This window comes from Truncatella angustata (genome assembly GCF_020726525.1).
Source record: "Truncatella angustata strain MPI-SDFR-AT-0073 chromosome Unknown BKA67scaffold_1, whole genome shotgun sequence".
NCBI classification, from domain to species: Eukaryota; Fungi; Ascomycota; class Sordariomycetes; order Amphisphaeriales; family Sporocadaceae; genus Truncatella; species Truncatella angustata.
Window position 1 is genome coordinate 4,783,031 of NW_025763381.1, and position 11,744 is coordinate 4,794,774.

General features: G+C 48.4%; 4 protein-coding genes across 4 annotated transcripts; 1 reads left to right on the plus strand and 3 right to left on the minus strand.

Moving 5' to 3' along the window:
• Positions 1 to 98: 98 nt before the first annotated feature.
• Positions 99 to 2,139, minus strand: BKA67DRAFT_530449 (uncharacterized protein; the record flags this gene model as incomplete). Its single annotated transcript, XM_046099240.1, has 4 exons — positions 99 to 343; positions 783 to 1,764; positions 1,817 to 1,958; positions 2,012 to 2,139. The coding sequence occupies 4 exons, from the start codon at positions 2,137 to 2,139 to the stop codon at positions 99 to 101; spliced, it is 1,497 nt and encodes a 498-aa protein (XP_045964482.1).
• Positions 2,140 to 2,976: 837 nt separating this feature from the next.
• BKA67DRAFT_547708 (uncharacterized protein) lies at positions 2,977 to 4,303 on the minus strand. Its single transcript, XM_046101469.1, has 3 exons — positions 4,201 to 4,303; positions 3,118 to 4,144; positions 2,977 to 3,066 (listed from the first exon to the last, which is right to left on the minus strand). Exons 1-3 carry the CDS (start codon positions 4,221 to 4,223, stop codon positions 3,043 to 3,045), a joined length of 1,074 nt encoding a protein of 357 aa, XP_045964483.1. The 5' UTR covers positions 4,224 to 4,303; the 3' UTR covers positions 2,977 to 3,042.
• Positions 4,304 to 4,462: 159 nt separating this feature from the next.
• Positions 4,463 to 5,607, plus strand: BKA67DRAFT_547711 (uncharacterized protein). Its single transcript, XM_046101470.1, has 3 exons — positions 4,463 to 4,776; positions 4,830 to 4,948; positions 5,085 to 5,607. Exons 1-3 carry the CDS (start codon positions 4,663 to 4,665, stop codon positions 5,287 to 5,289), a joined length of 438 nt encoding a protein of 145 aa, XP_045964484.1. The 5' UTR covers positions 4,463 to 4,662; the 3' UTR covers positions 5,290 to 5,607.
• A 1,161-nt stretch (positions 5,608 to 6,768) lies between these two features.
• BKA67DRAFT_598120 (uncharacterized protein) lies at positions 6,769 to 10,554 on the minus strand. The gene is made up of 3 exons (XM_046105308.1): positions 10,169 to 10,554; positions 7,556 to 10,070; positions 6,769 to 7,470 (listed from the first exon to the last, which is right to left on the minus strand). The coding sequence occupies exons 1-3, from the start codon at positions 10,352 to 10,354 to the stop codon at positions 6,938 to 6,940; spliced, it is 3,234 nt and encodes a 1,077-aa protein (XP_045964485.1). The 5' UTR covers positions 10,355 to 10,554; the 3' UTR covers positions 6,769 to 6,937.
• Positions 10,555 to 11,744: the final 1,190 nt, after the last annotated feature.

The window sequence follows — 11,744 nt, forward strand, 5'->3', positions numbered from 1 at the left end:
AGGTCTACTGAGCTTTACTCTCCGTGGTGATCACTGGCTCTCATGGGAATGTATGGTTGATCCATGAACTTAAATTCCCTCCCCCGTGATTTTCGTATTTAGCCTGAACGGGCGACGGAGCCCTCCCCCGACGGTATAGCAAAGCGACCCACTTCAAGTGTTGACCCAGGGGAAACATCTCCCAGAAAGCACCGAAGAGCCTCCGTAAAGTCCTTATTGTCCTCATTCTCCTCATCACATGCGTCGAGGATGGCCACTGTGTAAGACGATGTTTCATAATCAATAATGATCCAGAAGTGGCGGCTGGCCCTAGTATCTAACGTCCTGGCGGCTTCTGCTATAGCTACTACGAGTGGTCATATAGATACGAAACCCACAATATTTGTTGGCTGTTGTTCTTTTCCAAAATAGAACGTGAATCTCGGAAGGCATGATATTCTCCAACTAATTTGCAAGAATTCGCTAGAAGGCAATCAATCACCTGAGGTGGCTGGGATTGGGCGGTTCGATTGTAATATTCGGTGGAGCAGGAATGCGTGCACTCAGACTCATTAGCAACAAGTCCATTAAAACAACATGTATATCATATAATAAAGGAAATTTTAACCCTACAAGTTAGGCTAAAATAATATAAAATACACCTCATCATGCTAATATTGATAGCAATGACGGCATTCTTGTGTCTTTAAACCGTTCACATTCTATGATTCATCAGTCCTTGACTTTGAAGGATTCACTGCTCTCGTCATCCTTTTCACTTCCACTGTCCTTGCTGCACTCACAATACTGGGTATTATCGCTGTCCTTGCTGCACTCGCAATACTGGGTATTATCGCTGTCCTTGGTGCTATCGCTACACTTGGTGGTCTCGCTGTTCTCGGCGCGCCCGCTGTCTTCAATGACCCTGTTATCATTGCCTTTGACAGCGTGGAAGACCATGAGTTGCGTTTTATGGCCGGGATTGCCGAAGAAACAGTATCCAGATGGTGCAAAAACCGGATAGGAACCAATCGCGAGTGGTCTTTCGGATTTATGCAGCAACAGGTTCGTCTGTGGAGCGATGTAATTTGATGCGATCCGTGGAATTTTGCGGTTCGAAGTGACGGCATCTTGCCACCATATACTCCGTGACTCGAAGCAAAAATTGGGATGTTGTTGTTTGATTATTTGCAGTGCTTTCTGAAACATCCTTACTATGTTCAGGATAGCCCTTCGCCCATCTGTGATTTCCTCGGGCTCCCCTTTTCTGTAACCGCAACATTTCGTCCTTTGGAGCCCGTTGAGGTTACTCACACGATGTGTGTCATCCGCAGAGCATTTGCAATCAATATTGATGCAACCAACAACTTGGTAAATGATGGAAATTGGCGTGCCTAGTCTCTCAAACAGATTATGCATCCGATTTTCGATAGTGCCGCAGTCGTGATTAGTAATTTGTTCCGCCTCCTTCGTTAGGAGCAGTTCCATAACTTGAAGAACTTTCCGGAGGCTCGCTTGAGCGTTACGCATACCTTTTGGGAAACCGAAAGTGTAGTGTACTAAATAGAGGGTGGCGTAATCTTCGAGTGTCCCCAGACTCTTTTCAAGGGAATCGACCAGCTCGTCGCGAAATTTCCATTTCTGTGTTGGCCCTTGGTGAGGAGATTTCAGCCGATACTCAGAAAAGCTTGACGAAGTTTGAACCTTACCTCTGGAGTCGAACATGTAATTCAATGCTTCTTTGACAGCTTCCATTTCACTGGCAATATCCATGCAGAAGATCAACTAGACAGGGGTTAGAACCCTGATGAGAAATCAATAACTCAATAATACTCACCGTTTCGCGCCCATCTGCTAGAACATCCTTGAGGTATTCAGGCGACGCCGCGGAGATAGTTTGCCTCGACAAAAACATGGTGTATTGCGAACCAGGCGCAATAACATAAATATACACCTTGTCAGGTGATGCTCGGTAGTTGCTATGGCGCGAGCGTTTAGTATATACGAGACTTCAGCTTGAATCAGTACGAACCTCGTCTGTTCTTTTGCAAGCTTTTTCTTCATCTTGCTCTTCAGATATTTTGAGGTCATGGCCATTGAAACGTTCCCATGCCCATTGGTATTACTACCATAATCTTGTTGTCTTTCGTTATGATCCATACTGGTGAATTATATTAAAGCATAGATAAGACATCAGCAGGAAAACCCTGTGGATAAGTTTTGATAATTTGAAACGGATATTGGAGGCTATGTTGTGATTGTGATTTGGCCAGGGCTCCCGAAGTAGTTGATTCAAAGGGAAGAAAGAAAAAGCCTGCCTGGGAAGTTATTTAAGAGCATAATCAGTTTTCTCCGATCGTCTTATGGTTTAGCTCGAAACTTGTAATGATCCAGCGAAATATTCGGGGGAGACTGTATGAGAATATTTCTTTCAGGCTATAATTAGCTATGAGGCAACCGTTACCAAAGTTAAACCAAACCAGCTACTTCGACATCCAGGTCGAGGAGTATCATCTTTTATTCCATCTTTTCAAGCAGAGTAACTTGAGCCCAGCCGTGAACACTCGTCGTTATTAGCGGTATACCCCTAACCTAGTTTACAGCTAGAACACTGTCTGCCTCCAGCTTGGGCATTTATGCTCTCATGCTCAAACATGCTCATTACAACTCCAATAACGACGCGTTTTCGTGTCGGCCACGCCTTCAAAAAGGTCTTCCTGTTCTCAATCAGGATGGAGCAGACGTGCCGTTCGAGAGAGGCTCTCTTACCATGTTTATAGCGCAGGAAAATATCTGATGGCCCAAAACCCACGGATATGGGGCCCAGCCCCTCTCCCGCGTAACATAGTTTTGTTCTTCTTCTCCAGAAGCGAAGACATTGATCCGTGTGTACAGGAGCTGTAAATGTGACTACATTTGTACGTGTCCTGTAATACATTTCGCGGCTAAGAATCAGCTGGGTTTTCTGCACATAACAAATACAGATTGAAAGCAACATTCACAAGGTCTATTGTCTTATTGGGTATCATTATGCTTGCTATATGCGATGATCTATACATTTATTTACACGGGCTTCACAAACAAAATCTGGTCACTGTTAGCATGTTACTCGAATTAGTCGTTCGGGGGCTGTCATACCTGGTTCAACGCTGCCATATCAGCCATAGCCATGCGCTTCGATGCAATGTTTCGAGATCTGACCATGTGACGGGATAACGGTCGCGGAGTCGAAGTACCCGTGTTTGTGCCGGAGGGTGTGGATGTTCCACTGACAGCAGCGGACGTGATGACGACGTTGGCCGTATTTGCTAATGGTGTCTCGGATGCTTCTGCAGCCTCTTTCCGCTTTTTCTTGTCTTTCTTGTCTTTCTTCTCCTTTTTCGCTCTCGACTGAGCCTCTACGGCGTCATCTGCGATTTCTTCGGACCTCTTCTTGGACTTCTTGTCTTTTTTCTCCTTCTTCCTCCGCTTTCTTTCGGAGTCCGACTCGGATTGTGCTTGGCTGCCTTCTGCGGAGGACTCCTCCCTCGACCGCTTCTTCTTCTGTTTCTTGCCATCCGAGTTGTCTGTTTCGGCATCGTTTAGACCGTCGGTGTTCTCGGCTTTCCGCTTCTTGGACTTCTTCTCTTTCTTCTCTTTCTTCTCTGGCCTGACCCCTATGGTTTCGTCACTCTCGTCCTTGACGGACGCAGCCTGTCCTTCGGTGGGCACATTGGCGGCCGTTTGCTTCGTTTCCGAGGCGTGCTTGACTAGTTCGGTGATCTGATCACCGACCAGCAGTCCACCCCTGACGAAACGCATGGGCCCGAACTTTTGCTCAATGTAAAGGTTCGTCTTGAGTTCCGATCGCATGGCCTGTTTCTTGTTAAGAGACTCGTCGGACTCGCCGTTTAGACGCCCGAGAAGATCCTTGAAGACATCTAAGCCGGTGCATTCGCCGGCTTGCTTCTGGCGGATCTTTGCTCCTAATCCCATGTTGTCGTCCTTGATGGTGATCTTGATGGGCGCAGAACTGGCTGCCGAGTGCATGCTGGCATGCGAGGCATCCTTCGCACCAAGATACTGGCCGGGCTCCCAACCATGGCTGCGAAGGATCTTCTGGCCAAAGGTTGTCTCATTGCGACTCCATTTCGTGTTGTTGGGATCTTCGTTAAGCTTTTGCTTGCTAAAATAAAAGGAGTCAGCCGAAATCCATGCTTAATGTTCCGAGATGCCAACTACTTTTTCTTTCCTGCGAGACCCATTTTGCTTGCTTAATAGAAATCAAGGCAGATCTATCTCAACCGCAGAGCAAAAATGACAGTTACAGAAGGAAGGACCGTTGGAGATGGCATTGAAGCGCCCCACCAAAACCAATATCCGGATCCAGATCCAGACCGCGGATTTCAAAATTTCCAGCCGATAAGAACCGATAAGCTCATATCGATTGTGACTTCAGTGCACTTGCCAAGCTTACCTGATGTTAGCATGTTACACGTAACAGCGCCATCTTTGTCCTCGTAACTCATAATCAAGCGATGACTTCAAGATCATTTGAAATGCTTTCAGTCTCATTTGTACAGGCCTCGAAGACAAAAGAAAGAAAACATATACAGAGGAACCTGCATAGTCTCAAATTTCCAGCCTGATCAACTTGAAGAGCTGACACTCACGACCAACAGCTGACACATTGCCCCGACGATCATGGCCCCAACCCGAAAGAAAGCACCCACCCCAGAAGGTAATACCGACTCCGACTCTGGTGCGCACCAGAGTTCACTGATGCCAGCCGCATTGCAGCAGATTGTTACAAACATTGTATGCAAAGAACTTGTTCTCATTTCGACCAAGAATGCTGACGTTGTATGTAGGAGAAGATTCGAGCAAAGCGCAGTAAAGTGCGAAAGGCCATTGAAACAGACTTCGCGCATAGCGTAGCAGAGATGAAGGCGCGCATCACCAAGCACTATGACACTGAGAAAATCAAGCGGTACGTCTGAGATTTCGGGCGTGCTTGTGTTCATCGTCATTATCTCTACATCCTCTTCGGTCTCCCTGTCCCTCGATTCTAGTTTCACAGCCAAGCCAGTGTCTGGTAGGTAAATACTGACCGCCTGCGCCTGAAGATCCGAGATCATGAACAAGCAACTAGACCGACTTGCAAAGGCCATCGAGAAGAAGGCAGCCTGTGAAGACGCTATCATCAACATGATCGGTTCACTATCAGAGGAAGGCGCAAACCTTGCTGCACTCATGAACTCCGTCCACGCTGGACGTCAAAATGCCATCAATGTTGCATTAAATGCTCACCAGCCGGAGAAGAGGAGATGAAACATCTCATTTGCTGTACTCTACTTTGCTGAAAGACTAATATCAAAGCTCACACTTAAGATGCGTAATAGATGGAAAGTGCGGTCTGTCACGACACGCCGAAACATCTGTGGGTACCCTGAAAGCCTGACACAGATGGGTTCAATGTATTCTAGTTTCTCGTGGGCGCTTCAAGATAATAGCAATGATTTTCAGTTGCGAGCCACCACTTGATCAATCTGCCCCATTTTGAGTTCTGTCTGTACCAGTTGATTAGTCAATACGCCTCACTTTCGATCCATGTTGTCCAAGAATCAAATCAAAGGCCTCTCATGTTTGTTCGTCTTCTCTTCAGTGAAATAACTTTCTTATTCTTTTTTCTTTTTGCTCGGACACCCTCGAGGTAGGTAGGAAGCGTGGTGGCTGAAGCACGCTCAAGAGTTCGTGCATTTGGAAAATGCTACAGACATAGGTGTGCTCAGCGCAATAGCCCTGGCATAGCGCTCAGCATGTTCCGAGAGTTATTGAGCCGGACACCAACAATATAGCTACTATATGTCAGGCAATAGACCCAAGAAATGAGGCGCCACAGCATATCGATTACCTGCTTGCTCAATAATAAGCTGCCGGGATCCAGTGGTGACGCAAAGTTACAGTATGGTATGTTATCGGTGGAACATCTACAGGCCGGTCTTTTCTATGCCAGCACGAGCGCAACGAGCATATGCTAGCCACACAATGTGAGAGCACTGGTGGCGGGGGGGCTGTTTCCCGTCTCGTTGTCTCTCTTCTCTGCACCAGTCTACTTGAATATCTAGTGTTGCGAAGTAAGCCTAAAGGCAAGAAAAGCAGCCGATCCGCCTACGGACCTTGAGAAACAGGGGGAAAACGAAGATTCTTTCCACGGTGTGACAGAGAACGGCACTGTAAAAGATGAGCCTGAAGATACGAAGCAGAACCTCGCCGGAGAGTGAAACATCCAGAGGAAGAAAACAAGAGAGCCCACCAATACCGGGGACCGCAAGGCCAATGAGCCGGGGGTCGTGGCATTGGCCATGGGATGGAACGCCTCGGGAATCCGCACGAAGGGAAGAGTGCGGAGGCCAAGCAGCATACGCAGGTGTACCAAGGAGACGAGCCTCACTTGAACGGGACGGGGCAGTAGGCAGGAGGACATCGCATTTGGCTAAACACTACGAAGTCATAATAACTAACCCTGCCCTGCCTGAATCGATAAACCAATATACTAAGCATCTTTGCAATAAAAAAAAATAAAAATAAACTCTGTTCGCTCTGAGCAATCCTACAAGTTATCTCGGCTTCACAACCGAATTCCTTAGGGCAATCAAGGGTCGAATGACTACGACCAACAGCTCAAGGCTCCTTTAAGAAGCGTCGATTTTTTTGTTGTTGTAGTAGCTATTTGGTATTTTATAACATGATGACAAAATAGAGACAGTGGAATTGAAAACGATATGATTAGATCAATATGTTGTATGTAGGCAGCAAACGCGCATTTATGTTCATTTAGTCAATTGCTTTCAAGATTGCTACGCTATGCAGCTCTTCGGCATGAACACTACTTTGTACAGGCGATGTAGTGAAGCATATTAACCACCACATAAGGGCTCGATGTATTATGCCTCTTGCTTCTATGATTCTGCTGTTCTTATACAGCCTGACTGTATCCACCCAGCTTTCTCCGGCCGTATCTATACCACTTCCTAGCCTCATCCGCCCAGAAGACCGAGCTGCACATGAAGATCAATCCAAACAAATCCTTGAAGCTCAGCGCTTCAGTCTGGAATACTTCTTGCAGCCAGGGAAAGTAGATAACCAACAGCTGCCCCGCCAAACTGAGCGATACGGCCCAGTTGAATAAAGTGTTCGAGAATAGACCCACTTCGCCACGCAGGATAGACTTGCTCTCTGATCGACATGCTAAAGCATTGAACATATCAAAGAGCACAAAGCACGTGAACGTCATCGTGGTGTCGCGTCGCGTCACCTCGCCATCTAACATCTCCCGCTTATAAACGAACATTGTACCAGCCATAACGATAAATGCTTGTGTCAAAACGCGAGTTATTAGGTTGCGGGTCAGAACCGGCTCACTACGTGCACGAGGGGGGCGGGACATGACGTCTTTATCGACAGCCTCGACGCCAAGTGACTGAGCAGGTGGGCCGTCCATGATGATATCTGAAGAAGAAGAAATGACAGTCAGTAACGTAGTTCCGTAGTACACGACATTAGAAGGAAACAATATAGGCGGGGCGGGCCTTACTAATCCAGAGGATCTGCATGGCGTTCAAGGGCGACTTGAGCCCCATGCAGGTACAGATGAACACTAACGTGAGACCTGCCACGCTAGTGCTCAGCTGGAATGTAATAAAATTCTGAATATTGCTGAATATGCCTTTGCCCTGCTCGATTGCGTGGAGGATGGTGGAGAAGTCATCATCTGTAAGTATCATGTCGGAAGCTTCCTTGGCCACATCAGTACCGTGAAGCCCCATGGAAATGCCGATGTCTGCCCTTTTTAATGCTGGCGCATCGTTGACGCCATCACCAGTCATGGCAACAATGTCACCTCGAGACTGAAGCGCACGAATGATCTTAAGCTTATGATCAGGATTGGTACGTGCAAAAATTGTAGTGGTCTGCATAGCAGCTGCCAACTCGTCTTCTGTCATCGCATCGACCTCATCTCCTCGCAGAACAGGTCTGACCGCTACTTGATTCGCGGAGTGCTCTCGTGGTGTAGCAATTTGCATACCAAGCTGCTTGCCGATTGCGACAGCTGTTGTATCAGCGTCGCCGGTGATCATGATGACCTTGACGCCGCCACGCATGAGCTTTCTAATTGAACGTGCAACACCTGGTCTAGGAGGATCGCTCATTCCAACAAGACCAGCGAAAGTCAAGCCCTTGAACAAGCTCTCATCATTGGTCAAGCCAGGGCTTTCGCTGCCATCACGAGCAGCAGGAGTGTTGCTCCGCGAGTTAGGAGCCAGACCAGCTTTGTTTCTATTAAATCTGGTGACAGGGCCGCCTGCGAATGCAAGAACCCTCAACCCCTTTTCGGCCATCTTCTCTGCGGCATTGAGAGCGTCCTGGCGGCGAGCAGAATCCAGCACGATTTCCTTTCCATCCTCTGTGAGGTAGGTGTCACAGGCGTCAAGAACCTTATCAATGGCGCCCTTCATGTACGCGTACTCCTTGTCACTGTTCCTTGGATCTGCACCAATCACGATGCCCATCCATTTTCTCGCGGAACTAAATGGTGTCTCTGCTGTACGAGGTCCAATTGAGTCCCTAACGTCGTGTTCCGTAAATCGATCTAGAAGATCGAGCATGGCCACGTCAGTCGGCTGCCCAACCCAGCGAGAATGCTTTGAGAAATCTTTGTTCTGGCTATCAGACAAGACAGTCGAAGCCCCTTCAGCATCATGGTGAGACAAGCGAGCGTTGTTGGCAATGTTGCCGATACGAAGGATCCTGAGAGTAGCCACATTAGGCGTACGGTCGACGACATCATCAGCTTCTACGTCGATCGGTTCTTTTGCGCCGAAATACCAGGTATTCGCAACTGTCATATGATTCATGGTCAAAGTTCCAGTTTTGTCGGAACAAACCACATTGACTGAACCCAAGGTCTCCACACTGGGCATTTTCCTCACAATGGCATGGTGCTTGGCCATCCTGTGGACACCAAGGGCCAAGGTGACGGTGACGATAATAGGCAGACCTTCGGGAATGGCAGCCACAGCTAGTGATATCGAAATTGTGAAGATCTCGAGAAGCTTCTTGCCTTGCAACCATCCAACCACAGATATCATACCAATTATTCCGAATGAAATCTTGCTCAACTGGGAGCCTAACTCATCCATAGATAGCTGCAGGGGAGACCGTGGGCTCTCGGTACCAGAAACACTGGCGGCGATGGTCCCAAACTGTGTGTCGCCACCGGTCGCATAGACTATACCCTGTCCGTACCCAGACTTGACGAGGGTTCCCATGTATGCAATGTTGTTGCCTCCGGAACGCGACGTGTCGTCCTTCGAAGCGTCATTATACGACGCCGGAGAAAGCGTTGATGGGCTCGGCAGGCGAACGGCGGAGATGAAATTCCTGGATTTGGATTGCGCAGTCATCTGGACGGGCTCATTCTCGCCGGTGAGGTTTGATTCGTCGATAGTCAAGTCTGAAGCCTTAGTCACTCGAATATCTGCTGGAATTCGATCCCCCGTGGTGAAGAGTACTAGATCTCCCGGCACGAGTTGTGCGGCCATGACCTTGGACGAGACGGCCTCCATCATTTCCTCGCCAGGCGTCTCGGCGCCACTCAGGGAATCCCCTTTTGCTTCATCGTCGGCGACAGGAGGCCAGGAGGCACTCTTGGCGCTCTGAGCTGGCTTGGTGTTTTGCGCTCTAACCAAATGAGCATGATTAGGAACAAGATGGTTGAGGGCCTCGATGGACTTTTCGGAACGGTATTCTTGGACGAAGCCAACGGCAACAACGATGGTAACAGCAACGGTTATGCTGACTGCGTCGTCCAAGTTTCCAACTATTACAGAAGCGAATGCTGAAACCAGCAGCAAGATAATTAAAGGCTCCTGGAACTGCTTGATGAACCGAAGCCACAGCGGCTCTGGGGGCTCTTGCGGTATTTCGTTTGGGCCAAAGTCCCGTATCCTCGACAAAGCTTCTCCAGCGGTCAGACCATGTGTGAGAGATGTTTGCAAGCGCGACGCGGTTTCGGCTGGTGTCATAAGCGAGTACTGGTCAGCGACGCCCTAGAGAGCGTGTCGGTCAGTTACATGATTGTTCGGCTTGTCAAAAACACCGCCTTCTGACTGGGGGCCGGACTGGGAACCGGTGGGGTGGTACATACTCTCGATTGCGCAGACGTCGTTCGCACGTGTCTGGGTCTCGAGGTCCTGGACCTAGATCTTCCCGGTCCATTGCCGTCATGATCCCGCTCCTCATCGTGATCTATCCCGTTTATGCTGGGTATGGAGAGAGGTAGAAGAGGTGAGTCGCCATTATCCTGACGATGTGCCCAAGGCCAAGGGGGCATGTTGGACGTTGTTGGTAGCCCGTGACGTCGTAGCGCAAAGCCGCATGGGATATGGACGGAAGGAGGAGGATGTCTGGGGGATAGCGGCGGCGGATGTGCGGAAAGTTTTGTTCTAGAATAACGGCAAAGTCATGGCCAAGAAATGTGGTTGCATGCTCTCAAGAACGTCGTTGCGTTGCGACGATGAGCGCAGTCAAATGCTCTTTTGGAGACGTGTAACTTGGATCGATTTTTTAGCGGCATGGGATTGACACGGTCAAGTCTGACGCTAAACGTTGAACGACGTACAAGTACAGGTACGTATCCATACATGTGCTTATGTGCTACCACTGTACGTACAGTAACTACTACAGTATGTGTGTACAGGTAGAGCTGCAGAGTGCAGGGTGCAGGGCGTTATCAAGTGTGTATGGATATGTTAGGTGTTCTTAGAAGCAAATACCAGCATACAGTACATTCAGTACAGTGGTAACGTTCGAATGGGAGGGAGGCTCCCCTGGAAAGCTCAATTCTCACCTCACAGGGCGCTGCGCTGGACCAAGCACAGGCAATGCAATGCATGCAGCGAGCACAAACCTCAAGCGGCCATTTGGGGAACCTAGAGTGGATGCAATGACGAATCAAGCTCTTTTTGCCCCTGCACGAGTGGAGCTCACCCCTGACATGGGACTTCGAAGACCTCGATCTAAAAGGCAATTCTACTATAGTTAGTCACGGTCCCCAGACCGATTAGCTATCGAACATTTTGATAGCACGTAGCACAAGACACTGTACAATGCAACTCAATGCATACCTCGTGGGATGAGTGTGGAAAGATGCCGCGATTTTGAAACCTCGCCGGGGAAAACATGGGCATATATCAAGAAACTGTGGCGCTTTAGGAAAGCCTAATCAATCAACCACGGCAGCCGTGGTACATAAACCCAACATCAATGCTGGCTGTGCTGTAGGAATATCTTTAGGAAACTAACTTACACACTGTCTATCACGTTCCTCTGATAACTATCGATACCAGGAAAAGATTCACGTCTCGGTACAACAAACAAAGATCTTGACCGTAATTAGGACATTCGGAACCCAAGTAGGTTAGTTCACTAACACAAAGCATGTGAGGCAATCAAGCTTCTGACCTTTAGCTAAGTGTTGGATCTCGTTGCCCCGAGAGCACTGGTCAGGTCAATGCTGATGATGCGCGATGTTGATGCTTGATGCATGATGCATGATGCAATGGACATAATATTTATTATTTTGCCGATTTCACCCCCAGCCACAGTATTTACGTTTTAAATGTTCGAGACGCTTTTACCCAGAAGGGTGTGCTAACATGGATCTTCTCTGTCGATTGAGCCAATGACAGCTGTGGCTCGTGCTATAGTGGGTCCCAGCCACT